Source organism: Uloborus diversus, chromosome 3, assembly GCF_026930045.1.
Source record: "Uloborus diversus isolate 005 chromosome 3, Udiv.v.3.1, whole genome shotgun sequence".
In the NCBI taxonomy this organism is placed as follows: domain Eukaryota; kingdom Metazoa; phylum Arthropoda; class Arachnida; order Araneae; family Uloboridae; genus Uloborus; species Uloborus diversus.
The window spans coordinates 96,564,949-96,592,235 of NC_072733.1; the positions used below are offsets into that span (position 1 = coordinate 96,564,949).

Sequence of the window (27,287 nt, forward strand, 5' to 3'; positions counted from 1 at the left end):
TCATCCTCTTCACCGCCACACTCCTTATGTTCATATCGGTCACATCACCTAGGCTGCCTGCCGCAGAGAGGAGGTAAAGTCCGAGTCCTGACCACACAGGTGCTTGGAAAAGGGCAATCAATACAGCTTTTTGGGTGGGATCTGGATTTGGGGACCCAGAAGTTACTGTCGCGATTTGTCAAGGTTATAAAGGGCCCCGACTACTGAGTAATAGGGAAACTTCGAAAATTTCAACAATTTATAGCTATAGTGAAAATTTCATGTAAAAAAACAAATACAGCTATCAGTTGGATTAATGTCAACTTGCCACTAATGCAACCATCTTTCTAAACTTAGTCTAAAAAAGTGACATTTTTATACTTAACTACATACACACAAGAAACTGATACTAACAGAACAAGTATTCTACAGTTAGAAATGAAGTTATACTTAGAAAATATATGCTGCGCAAAATCTCTTTCAATGTTATTTTCCACAGGTACCATTTAATAATACAGAGGGAAATAGGTTTTCATTACATAACAACATAAATAAATAGATTAAAATTATTTACTGACATACTGATATTTTTTGCATCACTTCAAAGCACACTATTTAGTTAAACTTCCAACTCATTTCTTGTAATACATGTGCTTCAATTGAAATGGTAGAAAAACTATGTGATCACATTTGCACAAAGGGTTTTTTTCTTTTTGAATTAATGTTTTGGTGTAGGAATGATGAAAACATATTTTTAAAGGAATTATGTTTAAGTTAGAGAAAAAGCTTAAAGTAATTTTTTCTTTAAAACAAACTTTGTCTAGGTGCATTAGTATCACAATGCCTCCATAACCCAAGCACCTCATCCTCTTCACCGCCACACTCCTTATGTTCATTCGGTCACATCACCTAGGCTGCCTGCTGCAGAGAGGAGGTAAAGTCCGAGTCCTGACCACACAGGTGCTTGGAAAAGGGCAATCAATACAGCTTTTTGGGTGGGATCTGGATTTGGGGACCCAGAAGTTACTGTCGCGATTTGTCAAGGTTATAAAGGGCCCGACTACTGAGTAATAGAGAAACTTCGAAAATTTCAACAATTTATAGCTATAGTGAAAATTTCATTTAAAAAACAAATACAGCTATCAGTTGGATTAATGTCAACTTGCAAAGTAGCTATAGCTTTTTTAATAGACAGGACAGCTTCTTGAGTAATAATTCCTTTCCTTCCTGATTTGTTCAAAATACTCGTGAGTTTTATTTAGATAAGATGAAATATTTGACCGTATGTCTATGAAATTATATATATATATATATATAATAATATTTAGGGTGTCTCAAAAAAAAATGAATGTCTATTTTTAAAGTCGTACACCGTCTTATATTTTTCCTTTTGGGTAAAAACAATTGCAAAAAGGTTTTATAATTTGAACAACAGAAACCCATGCCTACTTGCACCTGAAAGTCAGCAATGTGTTCTAGGCCGAATCAAAAAATAAATTTTTTTGGAAATCCGAAATATCATGTTGATAAAATATTGCTCCTATAGCCCGACCATCATGATGGATAATATGCTTCATTATTATTGTTTTCAAACAAAATCTATAACCAGAAAATATGATGCCTTTTGAGGAGACACAAGTAGATTACACAACACTGATCTCTTAAAATTCAATCAATGTTTAGATACAACTAATTTTAGTGCCCTTTAAATATAATGGCCCTTTAAAAAGGAATTGAGGAATATGTTGAGTAGCATCTATTATTTTAATAACTTTTACAAACATGTTCAAAAAATATTTTTCCATTTTTAAATTACCTTTGATTACCATTTTTCTTTTTTGCAACCATTTTAAAATTACACTATTCATGCTTATATTAGAGTTACGAGTCAAGAAAAATTATATCCACTAATGTAACCATCTTTCTAAACTTAGTATAAAAAAGTGACATTTTTATACTTAACTACATACACACAAGAAACTGATACTAACAGAACAATTATTCTACAGTTAGAAATGAAGTTATACTTAGAAAATATATGCTGCGCAAAATCTCTTTCAATGTTATTTTCCACAGGTACCATTTAATAATACAGAGGGAAATAGGTTTTCATTACATAACAACATAAATAAATAGATTAAAATTATTTACTGACATACTGATATTTTTTGCATCACTTCAAAGCACACTATTTAGTTAAACTTCCAACTCATTTCTTGTAATACATGTGCTTCAATTGAAATGGTAGAAAAACTATGTGATCACATTTGCACAAAGGGTTTTTTTCTTTTTGAATTAATGTTTTGGTGTAGGAATGATGAAAACATATTTTTAAAGGAATTATGTTTAAGTTAGAGAAAAAGCTTAAAGTAATTTTTTCTTTAAAACAAACTTTGTCTAGGTGCATTAGTATCACAATGCCTCCATAACCCAAGCACCTCATCCTCTTCACCGCCACACTCCTTATGTTCATTCGGTCACATCACCTAGGCTGCCTGCTGCAGAGAGGAGGTAAAGTCCGAGTCCTGACCACACAGGTGCTTGGAAAAGGGCAATCAATACAGCTTTTTGGGTGGGATCTGGATTTGGGGACCCAGAAGTTACTGTCGCGATTTGTCAAGGTTATAAAGGGCCCGACTACTGAGTAATAGAGAAACTTCGAAAATTTCAACAATTTATAGCTATAGTGAAAATTTCATTTAAAAAACAAATACAGCTATCAGTTGGATTAATGTCAACTTGCAAAGTAGCTATAGCTTTTTTAATAGACAGGACAGCTTCTTGAGTAATAATTCCTTTCCTTCCTGATTTGTTCAAAATACTCGTGAGTTTTATTTAGATAAGATGAAATATTTGACCGTATGTCTATGAAATTATATATATATATATATATAATATTAGGGTGTCTCAAAAAAAAATGAATGTCTATTTTTAAAGTCGTACACCGTCTTATATTTTTCCTTTTGGGTAAAAACAATTGCAAAAAGGTTTTATAATTTGAACAACAGAAACCCATGCCTACTTGCACCTGAAAGTCAGCAATGTGTTCTAGGCCGAATCAAAAAATAAATTTTTTTGGAAATCCGAAATATCATGTTGATAAAATATTGCTCCTATAGCCCGACCATCATGATGGATAATATGCTTCATTATTATTGTTTTCAAACAAAATCTATAACCAGAAAATATGATGCCTTTTGAGGAGACACAAGTAGATTACACAACACTGATCTCTTAAAATTCAATCAATGTTTAGATACAACTAATTTTAGTGCCCTTTAAATATAATGGCCCTTTAAAAAGGAATTGAGGAATATGTTGAGTAGCATCTATTATTTTAATAACTTTTACAAACATGTTCAAAAAAATATTTTTCCATTTTTAAATTACCTTTGATTACCATTTTTCTTTTTTGCAACCATTTTAAAATTACACTATTCATGCTTATATTAGAGTTACGAGTCAAGAAAAATTATATCCACTAATGTAACCATCTTTCTAAACTTAGTATAAAAAAGTGACATTTTTATACTTAACTACATACACACAAGAAACTGATACTAACAGAACAATTATTCTACAGTTAGAAATGAAGTTATACTTAGAAAATATATGCTGCGCAAAATCTCTTTCAATGTTATTTTCCACAGGTACCATTTAATAATACAGAGGGAAATAGGTTTTCATTACATAACAACATAAATAAATAGATTAAAATTATTTACTGACATACTGATATTTTTTTGCATCACTTCAAAGCACACTATTTAGTTAAACTTCCAACTCATTTCTTGTAATACATGTGCTTCAATTGAAATGGTAGAAAAACTATGTGATCACATTTGCACAAAGGGTTTTTTTCTTTTTGAATTAATGTTTTGGTGTAGGAATGATGAAAACATATTTTTAAAGGAATTATGTTTAAGTTAGAGAAAAAGCTTAAAGTAATTTTTTCTTAAAAACTTAATATTTCAAACCTCAAATAATACCATCAGTCCCTGGCATAAATGGTTCGTCCGGGGAAGAAGCGCAGGGAGGGGGAGGGGCTATGTCTTTGCTTTAAAAAGTAAACAGGTTTTGATCCCATACCTTTAAAAATTTAAAATCAATAATAGGTCAAAAACATTTTTTAATGTTGAATGAATTGAAAGTGAAATGAATGAAAACTTTAAGTAATGTATTATAGGTTAATCATTCTAAGAATTCAAATGGAACTTCAAATTGGAAAAGAGTCAACAGTGGTCGCTGGTCCCGATTTTTGAACCTGTGTCCTAAATTGCTTAAGAGAAAATCTTTTAAGCAGTAATAACGTTAAAATCCAATAATACAGCCGAAATTTGAATAAACTTTAAGAGCACCAATTCTAAACCTCCCCACTAACATCTCTTTTGACCCTTCCCTATACTATTTTTGTACACCATCTGCCTATGCGTCCTTGGAATCCAGAAGCTCAAGAAATTTTACACTATAAACGCTTGGAGACTTGTCATCTCTTAAAGTGAAGAAGCAACAGGTATTGACATTTAGGCCTGTTTCTAAGCATATATTACTGTTTGCACAAACGTTGCACTGGCTCAAACGTTTGTTTTTTCTGAAAACTTTTGCCTTAATCAAAATTTCTTTATAAACATTGCAACTCTTTTAAAATAGCGAAAAGGAAAGAATAAAGCATAAAAGTATTTATTTATTTATTTATTGGATAATCACATGGAGAGAAACTACAGTGGAATACAAGAAAGTGATTTAATTTAAAGCAACAAAACAAACCTAAAAAAAGCAATTTATGTTACTGTCTGTATATTTTTGCTCATACTATACATATTTTTAAAGAAAATAGTTGAAGCATGATGGAGTGATTAAACCTATACTATTAAAAAAACAGTGCATGTGACTGCAATCCTGTTTTCTTTGCACTAGCATTGCCTACCAGGTCAATCCTGGTGCCATTGAATACAGGACATCCAGGGCCAGTCTTGCTGCCCTGCCTCACCCTTTAAAAACCTTAAGGGGCCAGATATACATACATGAGAAAATCCAGGGATGTCTCGAAGACATCCAGGGGTAAAAGCATTAAAATCATCGAGTCAGTGAGAAGCAAAGGAATGTAAGTGGCAAAATTAAAAATTTGGATATAACCAGTACACTTAGTAGGTGAAATTCTCCTCTGTCTTGGGGAAAGAGATGGTACTAGTAGCCCTGGTAGTTGCTGATATACAGCACGATTTAGAAAAAAAATTCAATGAAAGCCTACCTAGGATGTACCAAGGATTTCAAGGAAAGCCTAACTAGGATGTACCAAGAATTTCAAGGAAAGCCTACCTAAATGCATTTTACTCAAAACTTGAAAAAATCTACTTACATCCCTTTGCTTCTCACTGTCTCAATTGTCATCCGCCACAGGCGGCATTGAGCAACCATGGGTAGCAAAAGAGGGTTGGCAAGCAATGGGAGCATGTAGTGAGACCCTCTTCCCCTAGTAATTTATAAAATGCTGAAAATATGCTTTTTTATGCAAATTTCGTAAAACTGAAGTAAATTTGAGACAAGTAACCATATGAAAGAAAAAAAAAGCATTGAGATGTAATTAACTTTAAAATATGTATTTTATTCACATTGCTCAAACAAATAGCACAAACATTTTGGCACAAGGATGAAGTTTCCAACCTTATTTAAAAAACTTTATTCAGTTCAAAACAAAGGGGTAATAATTTTAAAACACATAAGAGATTTTTATGTACAAGTATTGAAATCAACAAAAATATTTTACATTGTCAACTATGAATAATAAATTCAGCAGCAAAATATGGCACTTTCAAGACGTGGGAGTAACTTCTTCCATAATAGAATATGCTTGTTTCAGTTCTAGAGCAACAGAAAGCCAAATTAATACATACAGTTGAATACTGAATAAATGATAACATTTTGGGATTCATGGAGTACATGCAACTTTAAAAACACTCTAACAGATTATCAATTGCAGAAAAACATTCAAATATGTATGCACATTAATCTAGATTCCAATTGTATGAAAACCAGATAGGTGCACAAGACATTAAAGATCATAAGTTGCCTTCATTATTTTTATGTTACTATAGAAACTAGTTTACTGCATAAACTATATTGTTGTAGATGTTTCTCACACAAGTTTAAATATTCTAAACGTGCACAACAAAATTTTGACCATGCATAAGTACAAACACACAATATATGTAGAATTTACACTATCTCCTTGGTTTTGGTACCTGTCCCTATTATTACTTGCTTTTATATTAGTTGCATTTGTCAAAAATTTACAAAAATCATTTTGTTGATACAAAAGTTTTAATGGTATGCAATTAAATTTTTATGGTTTAAGTAAAACAGGAAAAGTTATTGTAACTCATATCTTAACATACTGACAGATATGTGAATTTTTCCCAAAACATTTTTCAGAGATACCTATCAAATCAGCTATAGGGTAACGGCACCAGTAACAGACACGCTTAAGACCTCTCTCTCAGGTTAACTCAATTTTCTGAGCCTTTTAATGTATTTAGACTTTTAAATCTATTTTTCTCTCATGCAACTACATCTCATCTAACGTTTGACTGCTTCTGGATCCTCTGAATTAGTTAATTCTATTTTTATTTGCTCAATTTTGAAAAAAAAAAAAAGGTTCAATCCCTAGTAACTGACATTGACAATTCTGATGATACCCAGTAACTGATAGGATGATGAAGGGATGAATAATGGACAGAATGTCCCTTTTTTCTTCAAAATGTGCAAAAGTTCTTTATTTTTAGATCTAAAACCTTATTAAATTCAAATGAACATGAAACACTGGCAGACCTCATGGTGGCTGTTCATAACCTTCCACCCTGCCTGGTAAATACCAACTGGCTCAAAATTCAAACACTAGATGGAAGCACCGTATTCACAGGTCCCGGCAACACATCAGTTTTATCTGCATAAAATTCTTAATATTTAAATTCAAACTGACGACTCCGTTACTGGACCCTTGTCTATTACTGGTGCTCTTACCCTATGCTTCATACCTTTATTTTTGATGATGATTTACACTAATAAAATGCCTTCATTTCAAATTGTTGAAGTTGATAAGCTTTTTCATACTTATGTAACATTTTGAAAGAAAACTTCAACATTAATAAGAAAAAGAATCGACATGGCACTGCATTTTTATTGGCACAACAAAGGCAGAAAAAGAAAGTCCTTTTCCAGCGGTAGAACATTCTTTTTCTTATTACATTTTTGCTAGAGAAACAGAGTTTCGTAGTATGTCTGTATTATCTTAGCTTTTCTTTTGATCAAAATTGTATTCATATTAAAATAAGTAACATTCTCAATAAAATGAAATCAAATGCATTTCTTTAAAAACATTAAGCTATAGATACCTGAAATTAGTACATTAACATTTAACGCAAAATTTGTGAAACACAAAAAATTTCAGCAAATAGCACAGGCCTCCAATGAAAAAAAATTCAAGATGAGTAATAGCTTAACTCGATGTATTTTCAACTGCGGATTTTGGGAAAAATAACAAAAAATTCCATCACATCACATTTGTGAAAAATTCATGTTGATTTTGATATACATTAACCATGATTTGGTTCTTTTTTTTCTTTTTGGTCTAATATTCTCTAATTTCTTCTCTCCTTTCCTAACCATTTTCGGCTGGGGTGAAATCCAAAACTTACAGCATAAACCTATGAGACACTATCTGATCCCTCCTTCCTCCCTCTACCAATTGAACTCTAAGTACATTTAAAAAGAAAGCTATAAAAAATTTTTGCTCATGTTCTGAACAAAAATCAAGTATGCTGATGACAATTGAACCATTCTTGGTAGGTTGAAAGTTATCTCCATGCTTAGTACCTGTGCTCCATTTGTGAATTGTACAGCCTCAAAATAAGACTCAACATTGGTACCGAAAAGAATGGCCAAAAATACAGAATCTGGAACCAGATATCAAAATTTTGATTTAAAAAAGCTTAATTGAGTCAAAAAAAAAGTTATTTCCACTGCATATAAAATTAGGCTTAATGAGGCAATTTGTCATGGCTATACCAAAAGATGGTGACTGTTTCAAATACCTGTGCAAGAAGTTCCCTGGTTTATCTGAAGCCAAGCTGAAAGAGGGAATATTTGTTATTTCAGATATCTGTAAGCTTATGAAGGACAAAGTATTTGAAACATCCATGACAGCAAAGGAGAAAGACTCTTGGGTTGCTTTCAAAGATGACCCTTGCAAACTTTTTGGGAATTGTAAAGATCCTAACTATAAAGGAATTGTAATGCACATGCTGGATAAATTTCAACGCTGGCTTTCTCCATGATCATTATTATTTACATTTCCTTCACTCACACGTGAACTTTTCCCCAGAAGATGTAGGATCTGAGAGTGAAGAGCAGAGTTTAAGATTCCACCAAGACACTAAAGATATGGAATGCCAATATCACGGAAGGCAGGGCAGAAATGTACTTGCCAACTACTGTTTGATGTTCGAGATATGAACCAGGTATTAACCATAAAAGGAGAACATCAACAAAAAAAAAAGTTCCAAAGGAAAAAAAAAACAAACTTAAATAAAAACCCTTTTATTTTCTATATTTTGTTTTTTGCTGTTGAAATTTCGATTCTTATTTTCATGCGTAATTTGCTCTGTTTAGTAAGTCGACCAATTTATGCATATTGCACTAAAATAGAAACAGATTTATGTAGTACGTTGGTGAATTTCTTCTAGAAACTGAACCATAATTTGATGTATTTAGTTTAAACTCAAAGGAATGTTTAGGTTTTCTCTCGAAATGAGGCGGCACATGCAATACGAAAACGGTGATTTTCATCCATTTAAACTAATAAAAACTTATTTTTTTCTGAAGAACCATTGTGAATCAATAGGAATCGACTCTTTTACATTTATTTAAATGAAAAACACTATTGCCAGATACTACGTGCAAATTTGGTTGAGAGTATTATTTTGAAGTAGAATTTTCACAAAAAAGCAAGCCAATTTCTAAAAAAATTCTGACTTGATAGAAGAAAAATGGATCTCATTTTCGAAATCATGAGGCAAAATAACATATAGATCAGCCAAACCCTCTATTGTAATTTTCCAAAACTTCAATTTTGCAGGGTTGTAAAATTAAGAGTTAATGCAAACAGTAACAGCAGCTTAAAATTTTTTCCAGACCAGATGTGCCCTCAAACAGTTTCAAAAATACTAAATTAAGTAACTTTAGCACTGAATTCTTGAATTAAAAGTTTTTTTTTCTATGTATGTAATATAAAATTAAACAAGCTTAATGACTGTTATACAAATACTATTTTTAAAAAAATGTATTGAATGGAAAATATAAAACACATTAAAACTTCATGTTTCAAACATAGAAGCAAAAGAAAAATAGATAAAAAAAAATACCCATATTAAGGCCCTGGAAATTAATAATGGAAATTAATAACTTTCCTTTCCCACAAAAGTTTTGGAAAAGGAAGAAAACAGTATAAAAATCTATGTCATAAAATTGTTGCTAAATACAAACAAAAAAAGTCAAAAATAAATAAATAAAATAGTTATTGAAGAACGAAAATTTTGAAACTAAGGATTTTGAGGTGGAGAAATGTATGGTTGTCTGTTTGCAAACTCTGAATAACTATTGTAGGAATAGTTGTTCAATTCCAAAAAACTATATTTTGTTCCAAGCATCTCGTCCAGGACACTTCATCACTGTAGTACATTTAGGGAGGAGAATTTATGGCGAAAGAGTAAACAAAGAGGGTTGCTGGTTGGGGCAACCCAAGTAGCATCAACTCATCGGCCGTTCATCGAAATCCGATCAAACTTTGATCGCCCGATGATCAGATTCCGATGAGTTTTCATCTGAAATTGCTCCAATATGTCTCATCGGCAATAGTAGAATCCGATCATCGGAATCCAATGAATTTTTCTCCCTATACCGATGAGATTTGGAGCAATATACGAGCAGTGCTGTTCCGAGGCGATGAATTTTGGATGAAAATACAATGAGATTTGGAGCAATATACGAGCAGTGCTGTTCCGAGACGATGAATTTTGGATAAAAATACGATGAGATTTGGAGCAATATAAGAGCAGTGCTGTTCCGAGGCAATGAATTTAGGATGAAAATACGATGAGAAGTAGTAACAACTGCGATATAGGGACAAACAGGAGGAAAAAAAATTAACAGTGGGAGGGGGGGAGGTCCGCCATCTTGGATGATCACGTGACCTTAACGCCATCTTGAAAACTTTCAGGAGGGGTATTTTTGGATGACGTCATTTGGGACAATTATTTAATATATTTTAATTTTTTTTAATAACTTGTTTATTTAATTTCTAATTTAACAACCTTTGATGAACGAGATTCATGAGCTCAATCTAAGTCGCTTTAGCTGGGAATCGAACCCTAGACCTCTGGAATACGAGATTCATATGCTAATCACTAGACAAGTAATGCTCTTTCCAAGGAGGAAAATAATGTATTAAATGGAAAATCATTTGTGGCGCCATCTATCGGGGGGCAAGGCCATGACAGATTTCTTAACGGAAAGTGAGAATTTTATTCAGTGAATATACTTGTGGCGCCAGCTAGTGAAGAGTAGGAGTCGATCATTTTGCCTGCAAACTGAGTCGGAGTCGGTAATTTTGGGAGTCAAATTGAACGGAGTGGAATTGTTTTGGAGATAGAGAGAAATCATTCAAGAGTCGGAGTCTCATTTTGTTCGCAATTCCAGTGAGGTAATCAGGGTTGGAATCGTGGAGTTAAAGTTGAATTGATTTTGCAGCAAATCGGAGTAAACCCTTCCAAAATCCAGGAGTCGGATTCGGAGTCAAAGTCTCAGTCATTTTTCCTCCGATTCTCAACCCTGAATGTTGATCCGTATAGCTACATTTGATCAATAGTCGGATATTCGAATAATAAAACTTATCCTATTTTAACAGTTGGGAGATTTCCAAAAATTTTAGATTGGGAAAATTTTTATCGGAAAATTTAAACAACCTACTTTTTTTAAGATGAAATGTAACTTGGCAAATTTTCATCGGAAAATTTGATCGTTGCAATCTCTTTTTCCAATGAAATGTAACTCGGCAAATTTTCATTGGAAAATTTGATCGTTAAGATCTCTTTCTCCGATGAAATGTAGTTCAGCAAATTTTCATCGGAAAATTTGATCGTTACGATTTCGTTTTTCGATGAAATTTCGCTCGGAAAATTTTTATCGAGAAATTTCATCGTTATGATCTCTTTTTCCGATGAAATTTCGCTCGGCAAATTTTCATCAGAAAATTTGATCGTTATGATCTCTTTTTCCGATGAACTGCAGTTCAGCAAATTTTCATCGGAAAATTTGATCATTACGATCTCTTTTTCCGATGAAATGTAGCTCGGCAAATTTTCATCGGAAAATTTGATCGTAGGGATATAGCTTTCCGATAAAAAACAGCTCATCGAAAACCGTTCTCGGATTCTGATCGCAACGATATCAGCATGCATTACGCGATGAGTTTAGGAGGGGTCGATGATCGGCCGAGCAAAATCCGATGAGTTGATGCTACCTGGGAAACATTTGCTGCTTTCATGAATTTACTTGTTGAATTGGAGAATCCTCTCAGGAAAGTTTCGCTTATCCGACTGGCACTGTTTTCGCCATTCAATCACTAACCAGTCAATGGTATCTTCCAGTGCCATGGTGCTTTGTTTACTTCACCTATCAGTTCTTGATGAATTCCCTATATACCTGCTACGTTTTTGCTTAGAACAGATTTTTGTTCAATTTTGAACAGTTAAATAAACCCCTTAATATTAACTCCTACAGGGAAAATTTATGGCATACCGATATTATGAACTAAATGTAGATTTCCTTCAAACTGACTCGATTAAAAAAAAGCTCTTGATAAAGAATATGTATAAAACAGATTTTTTATTTTGTAATTTTTTAATTTAGTAATTTTAATAGGCTTTTCTCTTTTCTTTTTTTAAATTAGTTTTTTAACATTAACGCTTAAAAAGAAATTTAAACCTTTTCAAATAAAAACCAACAATAAAAATTATTTTTTAGTACAGAAAGTTGAGAAAACTGGAAATTTTTTGAATATGCTCAGATTTTCCATTTAAGGAAATAGAAACAAATTTATCTATACGAAATCAAAATGCAGTTTTTTGCAAGCAAAATTGGCAAAAGTTAAGAGATGTATTGATGGAGTCAAATTGAAGTGCGTTAAAATAACAAAAGATTTTATTTTTGATATAAATGATTATTAATGTGTAAAATTGATATTTTCAAATTTTTGGATTTTAATACTATTGCTTTTTAAAATAGGAATCTGAACTAACTATTTGATTAAAAATTTGGTTTTTTAAGTACTGCACAGGGATTACTGTAACTTGATTTTTCTTTCTTTTCATTATTCTTTTATTAACTCAAATTGAAACATTTGTTTTAGAAGAAACGTTTGTAATGATTCCTTTCTGTAGTTCTTATTTCTGTCTTCTTACATATTGGAAAAAAAGAGACATAGCTGCTGCTAGACAACCAATGTTAGCATATGGGAAAATAGGCTTGTTTAGCTTGGGACTAACTTCTTGTTACTTATAAGATTAACAAAACAGTAATTGACTTCTTATCAATTAGTAAGAATTAGTGTGCATTGAAGTAGCATGAATCAATTTTCTTTAGACTTCTTTTAAGTAAAACTAGTGACAAAAAAAAAAAATCAGGCTTGAAATTTTTACATAATTTAATCAGGGGGGGGGGGGTTACACCTATAATGTTTGGCAGTTCATGACAAATAAATGGAGTTTGGTTTTAAAAAAATAATAATGACAATAACATCTGTCAATTTTCGGGGGAAATTAAGAATTTTATACTAATGTGTAATCAAAGAGTATGTAAATATCTGGCAGCATTTTCTCTGTACATAGTTCAAAGAAAATACATATCCTCTAAATTCACTCAACTAAAAATAAGTCAGCAAAAAAAAAAAAAAAAAACATCTAATATTATTCTGTTTAATAATAGAAATATTGGCAGTCATTTAGTTCAATCTATTTTCAATTCCCAGTAAGTGTTTTTAGATTTTGAATTAGTTACTTTAAAATAAAAGAATAAATAAAGAACATTTAATGAAAATACAGTAAGAGAAAATATTAAGGAAATATTGCCAGATGGAAAGTTGTTAGGAAATTAGTTTTCTGAAATATGCATTAGAACAGTATTTAATTCTGCTTTATTTAAAATATTCATCAGCATTAAATGAATAAAACTAAGTCCCTTCCTTTTTTAAATAAAATTTACAGTAGAAACAGAGATATGTAGTTTTATATGTGTTAGGATAAGCCAAAAATCAGTAAAACTGGAAAGAAAACATAGAAAAATCATGCAAAGGTACAATTTGAAAACAAGAAAAATGGTAAATTAAAATGTTTAAATTCTGAAAATTCATTCCTAACTAAGAAATAGCAATTTGATTTCAAGATTAAAATGAAGTCTTACCATGTAACAATAAAAGAAAGTTATTAGAAGACATATTAAATGAGTGCACTGTAGCTTCTAGATGCTTTTCCTCTTTAACTTCCATACTTAGCACCACTGATGGATCATTTACTTCTTTTAGCTTGCTTGAAGAAATAATATAATCCACTTGCCAATTAATATTTTGAATTTCAGACACTAAAAATATAAGAAAATTTTCAAAAAATGTAAAAATATAAAGATTAATATTGCAGTATAAGTTGAATACATATATAAAAAGAAGAAAAAAATAAAAACAATTCTGCTGGATGAAGCAAATAGAAAAATTAAACAAAAAAAAAAAAAAAAGATACATAACAGCAGCAGTACTGATAACAGAGAAAGCAGCTTGTAAGATGAATACTATAACTGACTTGTAAAGGAAACAATTATAACAAAATGACCCAGAACGTTAAAAATAAATACATATTTATTCACATCTACGACAACAAGTTTAACATTTGGGTAGCAAACAAATGCAAGAAAAATTTACTAAACTTAACAGTATATAATGCTTCAAGTTACAACAGCAAAATATCAGATAACTTCATCGGTGGTTCAAGAACCAATTAAAAATCAGATGCATAAATTTTTTATGTACCCAGGAACAAGTCCTTAACATTAAAGAATTCTGAGAGAGTTGTGAATTTTTAATATCTTTAGCAACTGAACTTATTAAGTTTCAAACATATTTCATTGATAATTCCTTAACCATATCATTCTCGCTTCTTTTCTTAAAGATGATAACTCAAATATTAGCAATTGAATTAATTTTTGCTGCATGATTCCCATAATTAATCAGCACAAATTGTCATGAAGAAGATACAATTAATTTTTAGAAGTGTTTATACAGATTCAAAAATATATAGCCTAAAAGCATTTACAGACAATGATTTTGATTCAGCATAATTTGATATCTCGTTATGTTAATACACTTTTGTAATAAATTTAGAAGTTTGAATTCGCAGTAAAATAAGTATCTAAATTAGAAAAAGTATTATATATTAAAGCAGTCATCATAAATACAAATGCTATTAATAGTCATTTTAATTCATGCAAAGGAAAAAATCTTTTATGTTAGAATACCTGCTGGAAATCCACTAGTGTTTTAAGCATAAAATTACTAATCTGGTAGACCACACACATGAACTTATCAAAAAGGGTCAATATTTATGTTATTTATTTTCCAAAAAGAGCTTATATTAAGGATTTTCTAATACTCTTTTGCATTAGAAAACATTAGAGAAAACTTAGATCAAAGCTTTAGCCATGGCTCAAAGCTGAAAGCTCAATAAATCAAGTCAAATTATTTAGGTTTCCTTTTCTTATCTTGAACTATTCAATAAAATAAATGTGTTTCGAATTGAAAAGAACCAAATGTAATAACAAAATTAAAGTGGAAACAAAAAAGATAAAGAAAACATTAAAAAGCTTATTACAGATGATACAATTAAAGTACGTCTAATTACAACCATCAGTAGAAACCTCTTATACATTCACTGAGGTTCAAAACTCAGCATCTACATTTTAATGTAGACTGAACTGCAAAGGAGGTATACAACACATGTCAATTTGCTAATGTGTGCACTTCAACACTAGTGCACAAAAAATTATAGCTATAAGCAGAGCTGCCAACTGTTACGAAAAAATCATAGTTTCTACAAATTACAGCTTTGAACTATGACGCTATGAAAATGTGTCCAAAACCTATGACTTTTTTTTTTTTTTGTAATCACAGGAAATTTTGCAATAATTACAGATAATATAACATTATAATCATTTAGATAATATGGCTCTCCCAATAAAATTCTAAATGTCTGTTTAAAAATAAGCAAAATAATCTTACTATAGTTAATGTTAAAAATTACTTAACATCGATTATTAGGTTTTTTTTTTCCGAAGTAAAGTGTTACTTTTGTCTGACTAAATTCTGTACCTCAGAGCCAAAAGGACGTATGAAATATTGTGGTGCATATGCAAAGGATGGGATGCATGCTCTTTTAACCCTGGTAAAAAATTAAACAGGATTTCTTTTTTACGAATTACATTGATATGGCTTGATACAGAATTGGCTTCTACATACAATGCACTAAACGGAAAATCACAATTTTTGGACGTCAGTCTGGCTCTGAGGTACAGATTTAAACGTAAAGTATTTCTTGCGTCCTTTGTATTCGTAATTAAATGTGCCTTTTTAACCCCCCCCCCCCACAAAAAAGTCAGCTACAAATTTAGTTTTTCAAAAGTTGGCAGCTCTGGCTATAAGTTTACTTTTTAGGGTCATTTGGGCAATCGCTTGAAGATGCTTGTTCAATGAATTTTGGCGAGACATGCGAAGCAAAGCTAACTTCTCAGTGAAGTTTCTGTTATTGTAGGGAAACTCTGCAAAATGTGCAGCTGTTGGGAATCTTGCTAAGGCATAAAATCTGGTTAGAGAGCAATTATCGAAATAACCGTTCAATCAAATTAAAACCTCAACAAAGATGGGTAGTCTTCCTGCACAATTGAAAATATATGATCAGTTTTAAAAATAAATCAAAAGAAATTTAAGGAAATAGAATCTGGGAAAGCTTTATTTTTTTAGAATTTAATATTAATTTTAAGGGAGAAAAAATCAAAACATGAACACACATGGGCAGTTTTCCTTAGCAACTCATTGAAATTTCAAATTTCAATAAAAGAAACAATGGGCTTTGAAATTAAAGAGATATTTGAGAAAAGAGAATTTTTCATCTTTCAAGGACTCACTTTAAGAATATTAAAGTACCTTGCCAAGAAATAAGAATTTGTGCTTTAAAGGGAAGAAATAATAGGAACACTACACTGGATTATTGTTGATCCAGATTGGTGAAAAGAAGCCAAAATTTCATTTTTCTATGAAATAAAAGTAGAAAGAAATGTTATTTCATGATGCATAAATTTGGAAACCCAATAAAAAAATTTAGTTACAAACTATTTGTTTTAGATTTATAGCTGAGTAGTTACTTTAAAATATTTTTTAAGGGTTGCAAGCATCCTTGTTGACTCAAATGTTAACAACAATAGCTAAGCTTAACTAGGAGTTGACATGGCAAGGTCTGCAGGCTTCAATTCTCTCTGTCAGGCATCTAGTAACAATATTGAGATCAGTGGGTTCCCCCTTCAATCATAGTGGATAGTTTTGATGTTCATAAGGTTAATAGACATTCATCAATTTATGAGCTATAAAGAAAAGGGACAGACAAAGTGACAAAATAGACAATTATACCAAAAAGCAGGGCTGCCCACCTGGGGGGGGGGGAATCATGGCACTGCACCATTAAAATTTTTAGGGAGGTGTTTTAAGGAGTATTTTTGAGGGGGGTCCTATAAAGTATTGGGGTGGGGAGTGCGCCTTTTCTTTTGGGTTGTATGGGCACCCTTGGAAAAAAAAGATGGGGGGGGCAGTAAAGGATGGGGAAAAAAATGATTTAGTGGGAACCTTGAAAAATGATGAGTGCAAAAAGATTTTATTATTAATGATAGTTCAAAATCATTTGGATGATTTAAAATCAGTTTTAGGAAATACAAAGTGAACCACAGTAAAACACAAATACTATCTAAAAATATTAAATTTGAAATTAATAACTATATTGCAACTACATTGCAACAAAATCAAAAGTATTTGCCGAACATACATAATACTTTCACAATGCATGGAATATCCTTTTTTCAAAAAGTTTTAAATTAATAGTACAGAAAATAAAAACTTAATTTAAGAAATATGAAAAACTCCACAAACATTTTAAGCTGTCCTTTTTCAGTTTGCCTTGAAGAAGAATGAATTTATCAGAAAATACTTTACACAAAGCTGATGTTGATTCTGAAAGAAAAAGTAGGAAAAAATAAAATGTCTAGAATGAAACTGTAAAACAATTATACATAAGTTTCATCAAGTTTGGAAAAAGGGGGAGGAGGTAAGTTACGTATGACGTATATTTTAAATTACTATAGATCAGTTAAAAAAGACAAACATTAAAATAGCACAAACAGCAATTACAGTTGCAGACACGTGATATGGGATTACACCAAGAGGCACAGCAGCTCATGGAGGCTGAGGACTATTTTGAAAAACTTAGTTTACGAGACCTAGGGCTCTGGGATGCAAGTCAGATGTTCTGATTGGGTGGTTAACCGAGTGTGGAACACCAAGCGTTTAGTTCCCAAGCGTGCTTGGTACTTATTTTATTGACCCACTGAAAGGATAAAAAACTGAGTCAACTGTGTCCACCCAGGCCTGTAGTGAGAAAGCGCTAAGGGCTACGACTGAGCCACTGGGCTTTGATATGGGATTACAAGGAACGCCATTTCAAAAAAAAATAAAATAAAATAAATCTTATGGATGAAAAGACATCCAACAAAATCTTTTCTTTTTCTTTTTAAGTTGAAAAATGTGTTTGTCAGCCAGCACATGCCCTTTCACCATAAGCTCTTTATTTTCATATTGAAAACGAGAGGGTCTTTATAACCCCAAAACACAGATCTGCAATTCTTATTGCCATTTGTGCAATTTTTACTTGTTTATATGTTCATAACTTATTACACCAAGCTAAATTTTTCATTTGTAATATTGATATGTTATTTTTATTTAAAATACAGAAAGGAACCAAAACCAAATAGTCTACTCCATAACTGATGTTTTCTTTCGGAACAAAGTATGCATATATAGCTTCTGAATTTGTCTCTATACCAGTATTTTAACTCGTCAATTTATGATAACTGGAATATTACAGGCAAATTTTTACAAATAATAACTTCTAATATTTTTTCCTCAATGTATGGAGCATCACAGTGTTATTCAATTTTGACGCTATGTTCGTCAAATTCAAAGTATGTATGGAACTTTAAAGTATAGTTTATTATTAAAATGATCTTAGGCAGTGTGTAATCTACACAAAACGCCAACTCTTAAGTGATATTACATCAAATTTTTATTTTTGATGAAATTATTGTAACTTTTTCCAGTTTTTATGCAATAATGGTCAGCTTCAAGGCGCGGGCGGGCGATCCCTCAAGATATTTCTTTCTGTCGAAATCTTTTTGCCATGCCTAAATATTTCTACAAAAGGCAACTATTCCGCACTATTACTTAAATTTTTTTAACAGATTTTGATTTTTTCATTCCACCCTGGTGGACATTTCATTCATTATTATGTAAAATGCACACTTCCAAAATTGCATATTACGTTTAGAGGGAGAATTTGCCCCGGCCTGTATGCCCGGTCCGTGTGTAACAACTGCTGTCCTAAGGGAACGTTATCTTTTCCTGGCTGCCATTTTGAATGGGTTAAGTAGATTATTGCTACTTTATATATTGGTGAATGATAATTTTTTCTTTGTCAAACTTCATGTGTGGCAACAGTTGTAAATATTGCTGCTAGCATGGAAGGTCATCTCAGCTTAGAATGTCTTGAATGTGTGTATGGTAGTCATTGCTCTACAGAGGTTCCATAGCCAAATTTTTAAAGAATACCGAAAGCATTTTCTCTTTAAAAAAACAAAAAAACAAGGACATCAGAGCATCATCCTTATTGTTATGTAGTAACAATTTCAGCATTGCACATACTGGATTAACCCACATGTTGATTCAGTGACACAATGACTAAGCACCAATGTTAAGAACCAATACAACTTTGAATGCTGAATCGTCCAGGGAAGATGCAAGTTGAGTGGAAAATTTATTTATGCTTTTTATTTTGATGCACAGCTTACCCATTTCAAAATTAGGTCTTGAAAACATGCACAAAAGTACCTGGAGTTAGCACAATAAATTATTTTTTATAAATAAAAATCACCAACACATAATTTAACTCAATGCATGTAACTACACAACGCTCCTTTCAAACCTGTCTGAAAGTTGGCTAATATGACAATATCATAATGTATTATATTTCTAATCATAGTATCCTTACAAGAGTCATTCTCAAGAATGTGTGAATGAGCATGAATGAGCCTTGAATGAGCCCATGAATGAGCAAAAATATATTTCAACATCGAAACTTTTTGTATTCCTTTTTTTTACTCTTACTTGAAACTGTTACTTACTAGGGGTAAATATTAATAATGGTCCAGTTAAATTCTAATTATTTTGCTCATAAATAAAAAAAAATAAATAAATAAAAAATAAAAAAAAAATGAATTAAATAAATAAATAATTACCTTTTTCACAAAAATAGAAAAAAGATAAAAAATAAAATAAATAACTTTGTTTCGGTGTTTGAAAATAGTGGCCTATTTACTATGAAGGAAGTAATTATGTTAATTGTGCAAACAATGAGTTATTTTAATGATTAGTGTGAATCTAATATACTACGCTGTCTTGATTAAAGTACAACTTAACTTTGTTATCTTTTTAGTTAACTATTGATTTGTGCATGAAAATAATTAACATATTTCCAAATTAGTAAATTTGAGAATATAATGATAATTTTTATTTTTAGTACAATGTCTAAAATTGATATATTTCACCTCTCATTATTTATTGTCACCTTTGTGACAGTGACATTGAACATGTAAACTTCTTTTTTTTTACATTAATTTACATGCTTGAAAATACTGTTCATGGAGGTGAGAATTCCAAATAACCACACTTGGTTTTAAAAATAAAATCTGCCTTCTTGTTTCTCAAAAAAATATCAACACTTCTTTATGGCTAAAAATAAACAAGGTTGCTCTCTTGTATCACGGGGAATAAAATGTGATGTACTGCCATCTGTCAATGAGAAATTGCATTTTGTGTTTGGCTAATGGAGGTAAGAATTTATTATGTGACGTAATCCATTATCTTATTAAAACAAACTAAATTAACATATAAAAATATAGATATGCATATTAAAAACATAAACATTTAGTATTTGAGACACTTCTGGAAGAAATAAACAAATAAATACACTTTTAGTTAAACAAGTTATTAAGCAATATTAACAGTCACACTAAGTGTGTGACATGCCACGAAGGTGGGAATTTACATGCTGTGAACCAAAGACATATTAAAATAAAAACTATTAAAAATTGTTGGCAGATTTAAAAGGATATATTTTTCATGAAAATAAAAAATACTTTAAAACGAATTAGTCCTTAAAGTTTTTACTGTAAAAGGGAGGTGACAGCAAAGTTACACTTTTTGAAGAATGACCCATAAGAGAAAAGTAAATGCAATAAAACATTAACATTTCAAAAAAGTCAATATAAATAAATATATTATTGTTGCTGCAATATCCAAAATTAAAAAAAAAAAAACAAAAAAAAAAAAAACAATAATAATCAAATAAATTTTTTTTTTTTTTTAAATTAACAACATGAAACCTAAAGAAGCTACAGGTAATTGCTTAAATCATCATTTGGATACCTCAATTGCCAAATCAATTAACTCCATTTCTTTAAAAAAATCCCAATTTCTGCTTTAATAGTGCTTTATAAATGCTTAGTATGTGAATTCATATTAAAGTTTTAGTTCAGTACATTTCTGACCATGTGATGGCAGAAAATGAGGCCTATTTACTCAACAATATGAAAACAAGGGCCTATTTACTCTTATGGATAATACCATCTTCATAAATTTTCTCTACTTTTTGTTTTATGGAGCTAGTCAATTTGGCAAGTGAGGCATCTATTTAATGATCAGGCATAGGCCATCAAAACGGGCAGATTATTAAAAAATGAAAATACACCACTTCAACTAATTCTAGTTCTGGAAAAAAAAAGGGGGGGGGGAGTAAAGGGTAGGAAAAAAAAGCTATGGGGAAGAGGGGAAGGAAAAGGGGAGAAGCGTAAATTTGAAAACCTAAAAGCTAGACTAGTTCAGTAATTTTTATAGACATGACCCAAATGAAACAGAAATGAATCCACTTCGATTGCATTAATCAGTTTTATTAAAAAAGGGTTTGCAATGTTTTGGACACTAAAGAAAACACCATGATTTATACCATCCTGTCTATCTGATCCCTACCATCCTGTGCAGATGATTTTAATCTATTTGCATAGTTGAATTCTTGATTAAAATTCTCAATTTGCATGCATTAATTTATTTTATTTATTTATTTTTATAATTGTAATCAAATTTTTCTATATTTATGGATGTGTGCAAATGAAAGTGTCAAAAATACAGTAAAACCCCTCTAATGCGGACACTAACGGGATTTTTTTTTTGTCCGCAATAGAAGTGTGTCCACAGGACAGGGGTTTAACAATGTTGGCCTTCGAATCAGGGAATTAAAAATTGTCCGCATAAATGGGAGTCCCTTCGGAGGGGTTTTACTGTATATTGCAATATTGACTTAGATGCAATAAATGATAATTTTCAACTGTGTTTGAGACTCTTTTGCAGCTTTGGGTAGATTTTTTTCTTTTGACTATGGTGTCATTTGATGTTCGAAAACTAAATCAAATTACCACCAATCTACTTTCAGAAATGCCAATAATTTGTTTCTAAAAACCATCAAGCTACTATTATTTTGTTTAATGTAGTAGCAGAATGAATTATATTTAAAATATGAAATAAAAAAAGAAATTGCACATCTTTAAAAAAAATAAATGCTTACATTTAATCATCCAAATATTGTTCTTTAATCTCTGATTTTTTTGAAAAAAATCTGATAAAAATATCATGTAAAACTTACTATATGCAGATCCAATTAAAAAAAATTAAAGCTCTTTTTTGCACCTAAACGTTGCACATTTAATAGCACTCCTTTGCGCTACAAATGAAACTTTTTATAAAATATTTTAAAAATGAACTTTCAGAGGAAAATATTATCAAATATACTCATTAATTAAAAATTTTCTTATTTATATTTCTGCATTACAAATATTTAAGTAAATACAAATTGATTAAATTAAACTTCTTAAGCTCACTTTTGGACAGTTTAAGATACTTTCAGGCAGTTTCGGAAGGGAAAAACCACCTGTCCTGTCTGAATCTAGTTTTGGACATCCAAAAACTCAACCCTGTTAAAAAAGAGATTGGTTTTAAAGTTTCAAACCTTTCGGTAATCCAAGTTGTTGAAGTTCATTTAAAAGTGATTCTTCATCAATGCTATGCTTTGCAGAGCTAGTAAAAATAAAAGAAAGAGCAGCTATGGTAGCTTTGACATCCCCTTGTTCTGAAAAGAAAATTTAAGATTAAATTCACATAAATAAACATTTTGATAAAAAGCAATATACAAGCATAAATACTAACAACTATAAAACAGTGATGACATAGGTTTTAAAGATATCATTCTTTGCAGACAAAGAATTCACAACTAATACTCTACCTTCTAAGTTTCTTAGGAGATGATGACAGGCAATATGTTCAGACTTATTATTAAAAGTTACACGCTGAACTATTAACAGACGATTAGATTTCAGTAAGTTTTTGAACTTATGTTTATTTATGTGGAATAAAAACAGAATATCATAAAACTTCCATTAAAAATTTTTTTTTAATGTTTTTTTAGCAATAGTGTTCTTATGTGTGCTTTGGGTGATTTTTTTTAAAAGTTTTTTAAAACCCAAACTTTTTTTTTATGCAGTTTTTCTCTTTACATAGTTTATTACAGAAATGAGATCATTTTAGATTATATTTAGACACATACATAATTTAAAAAATCCACAACATAATGATTTAATTACCATGATAAGAAAGGAAGCATTGTTGGTGAACTTGTTTTCGTACTAGAAACGGACTATTGTTTTACATTCGTCCCTACTTAATCGGATAGTGGATAATCGAATACCCCACTTAGAGGAATATAAATCTCTGGAACAAAAAAAAACTCATAGCACTAATGTTAAATTTCCCCCCTTTAAGAAATATTTTTTTCATCCATACCCTGCTTAATCGCATGCATATTCAAAGTTTCTTGAGCTAAACTCTTTGTTTCAAGTCGAATTTTACATCTCTATCTTCCAAAGCTCAAAAGAGGGTAATCTTATTAGTTGGCTTCTAGGTGTAATCTTATCTAAAGTTGTAAAATGCATTAGGGGATGGATAGGAGTGTTGGAAGAATTGGACCATATGCAGTGAACGGGGCTTAAAATGTTTCTTTGATTGGCTCTGGTCCAGTCCCGTTCCCTCTAATGCCTCAAGAACTAGTTTCTTTTCTGTGTAGACAGTGGTTCCCATAGCTATTTAGTTCTTGTTCTTAGAAGAGACATTTGTCAATGACGTTGTTAGACTTGTTTGACATATGATGAGGTTCTGTAGCTGATGAATACGGAAAGGCTTTTTCCGAAATTGGTTGGTAGTTTATTTTCAGCTCTGCTTCAAACTGATTGTCGGGTAAAATGAACGCAAAAAGGATTGACATAAGCTTATATGTTCAGTTAAAAGTTTTGGAAGCAATTAAAAATAACAAAAAATGCAGAGGGATAATTGCAAAATAATTTGAGATTTCAAAACTCAGGATTGGAGAATAAACCAAAACGCTGATGAAATTGAGGAAGAGTTAATTAAGAAAAAATAAAACTAAGTAAATATAAATTTTTTATGTATTCACATATGTTACTGCACGTATTTTTTTAAAAATTCTTTTACAAAGATTAAATATCTTAATTTTGAGGATAGTCATGTCTCTATTTAAGTAACGAAGAATCACTTATGATTTATCGCAGTAATAACGAACATAAAACCAGCAAAATGCTTTAAAATATATTTCTTATATTCCCCGTATAATCGAACAACCCACTTAATTGAATAAGGCAGGTCCGAGCCGTTGATATTCGTTTAAGCGGGGTTGACTGTATTTGTTTTTACACACCATACTATCGCCTTCTGAAGTCAACAAAATTTAATGTCCATCTGGTTATCCTGAATGTTTATGCAAATGAAAAGAAGTCCCTTGAGGTGCTTCTGTTCATTCTTTTCTTTTTAGGAGCTGAGTTGTTATTCTTTCTCTTCAGAAGTCTAAATACTGCATTTTGACTTCATGTAGCTTACAGCTAGGAAATCAACTAGCAAACAATTTCAATATTTTGAGCACTGCTGAAATGGTTCCATCCACATTTTTTACTTCTCAGCAGAGGGCTGTAGCTTCCAAAAAGTTTGTCTAATACATCAAAAAGTCCCATTCCTTCAGTGTATTTTTTGATGAGATGAGGTTGTGGTACATCTAGCTTGTATTTTTATGCATTTGAGTAATGTTTTCGCACACAAATCCAAGTGCTTTGTTCGTTTAATACAGGGATTATCAAACGGTGGGTTTGTTGGCATAATTATAGTTAAGTTTAAATATCCAATATCCTGTTTAAGAAATTTAAACTAAGCCAACATTAAATGGACATGAAATGTCAAATTGGAGACAAGCAAAAAGCATATTTCAGAAAAATTCATTTATTTAAATATGACTAGAAAATATAGTAAACATCCCTGTAAAAAGACCCCCAAAATATCACAACAAATAAGTTCCATGTAATAAAGGATAAAATGTCACCAGTCTGTAGATGAAGTCACAGGTCAGTCCTAAGTTGACAATCCCAGGAACGCACAAAATCGACCGGATTAAACTTCGGGAACACAACACTTATCTTGATAGGAAAACCACATGGGAAGATTCAGTGAACTTATCCAGAAGAACTCATGGAACTCATTTCCCCGGCAATATCAATTTGCCGGACATAAAATAAGCACTTCTTCACCCGGACTCATTTCATTACCAGGACTTGAAATTCCAAAACTTGAAAACTACATGATTAATGCATCACCAGTTACATGCCACAGACTCCCGCTAACATAGCGGGGGAAAAAACCACACGTGAGCCGAACTAGGCCTCACGAGAAAAGCAAAACAACCGGAGATCGAAGAGAAGAGAGAGAGAGAGTGTTGCCACTCACCTCAATATATATATTCCATCAGCCAATGAGATTGCGTGCCTCGATGTGTCATGATATTAACTTCAACTACAACTCATTTATTTATTCCACTGCCGCGAATTTTCGTACTCCCTCCATGGTACGTGCGGTCTTAATCAAGTGGAATTAAATTCAAATCATCATGTGACAACTCAACTTTCTCCGAATCGACACATCGAAACACGCAATCTGCAATGGATTAAGAAAACAGTCGCCATTAATTATGGCGTGGAGAAAACGTCGATTGAAGTGTCAGCACCAACTAGTTGAATTATACCTTTTACCAGACTGGGCTAAAAGTAGGTAACAATATTCAACCTTAAAATATTTTCTTTAAATTATCGGTTGTGGACTGAGAATAAATAAAATAAAATTATATTTTATGCCAACAGGGTCGAGACCCCCATGGGGGTCGGGGGATGTGTCCAGGGAGGTTGCAAGATGTGGAAGAAAAGTTTAAAGAAAATTAATTTATTGCTGTGTTTTTATTAAAAAAAGAGTACGCATAAAGCTTTTAACACACATACAAGTTGGTTTTGTGTTCTATTAGTTAGTGGGATGCATGAGCTTGTTTGGACTTAACCTTATTTCGAATGACCTTTGTAACACACAAAACAGTGTCATTCTCCAGCGTCACACGATTTCTAGATTTTGTTTTTAAATTTAACAATATGGAGAATCCTTGTTCACAGTTGTAAGATGTAGAAAATGTTTCTTTTTCGTACTGTGTGCAATGATAGAACTTGAAGGAGCGCAAGGTCAATAACTCATAAAACTACCACAAGATTATAAAATCAGTAAGGTCTACTACTGTTTCTTATTATAAAATAATTCATGAGAAAAAATGCATGTTTATTTTACTAATTACTTGTGTTTCTAAAGATAAAACTTAACCACTTGTGCAGTTTTTAGTTATTGTTTTAGTGTTTAGACAGAGTTAAAATTTTGGTAGGTCACCAAAATACTTAGTCTAAAAAGAGGATCGCGATGTTTAAAACTTTCAGAACCCCTGGTTTAAGGAATATACTAAGGAAACCACAGCATTATCACTCTAGTTACACATGCGCACTGATTTGTCTGACTGATAATCAAAGTTTTTTCTATCTTCTGTAGAAAGGAATTAGGGATTTTAGTGGGCAACTGGAACAACATTTATGGATTGCTCCTGTTGCATGTAGAACTTTTTTTGATAGCTAAGAAACTATCTCCTAAGAAGTAAAAAAGCTCTAAAGATATTCCTTATACTTAGACGTGTCAGAAAAAACTGATAATAGATCTTTTACAACCCTGGATCCTAACTGCATATGAGGCGGTCCTTCTTCAAAATATGCCACAGCTTGTTCTGTAGGAAGCTCTCTTTTGCATTTTTTTTAAACATTGATCAACAGTTCTTAAACATCAAACTAAATTTTGTATAACTTGAAAATATAATTGTGACTTACTAAAAAGCTTTAGAAATATGAGATGTTTAAAAGTCAACTAATATTAATGTTTCAGTATGGTGTAACAGTGCAGCTATCAGAATAGGTGCAGGTTTATAGCCATTCCCTCCGCCTTCTTGTTATTAATTTCTTTTATAAACCTCATACCCATTCAAAATGTAAAAACAATTTGGTTTTGATAATATCTATACAAGATTACATTGAAAACAAGAATATATAAGGGAATTAAATAATACGAAACTTGAAGTTTCCCCTTGGGGCCGAGCGAATCACTTTATAGAAACTGGACTCCCTAAAAGTTTTAATGTTACAAAATTTGAATATGCTACTTTGAACTGGCATATCGTTTTGAAATATCACTGTAAATATCTGCAAGTATTTTAAAATCATACATTTAAGTATTTGTTAAAAACAAAATATCATAATATTTTCTGAAAAATCCAATTTTTGTAAAAATTTATGAGAAAAAGCTAAATAATTAAAAACAG

General features: G+C 31.4%; 1 protein-coding gene across 1 annotated transcript in view; it reads right to left on the reverse strand.

Moving 5' to 3' along the window:
• Window positions 1-4,705: 4,705 nt before the first annotated feature.
• LOC129218394 (COMM domain-containing protein 4-like) overlaps window positions 4,706-27,287 on the reverse strand; it is a 41,107-nt gene continuing 18,525 nt past the window's right edge. Inside the window, exons 5-8 of the mRNA XM_054852643.1 lie at window positions 22,509-22,628; window positions 17,270-17,350; window positions 13,492-13,668; window positions 4,706-5,841 (exon numbers count right to left, since the gene is read on the reverse strand). Of these exons, the coding sequence (XP_054708618.1) occupies window positions 5,792-5,841; window positions 13,492-13,668; window positions 17,270-17,350; window positions 22,509-22,628 (428 nt within the window). The 3' untranslated portion in view covers window positions 4,706-5,791. The remainder of the gene's footprint in view (window positions 5,842-13,491; window positions 13,669-17,269; window positions 17,351-22,508; window positions 22,629-27,287) is intronic.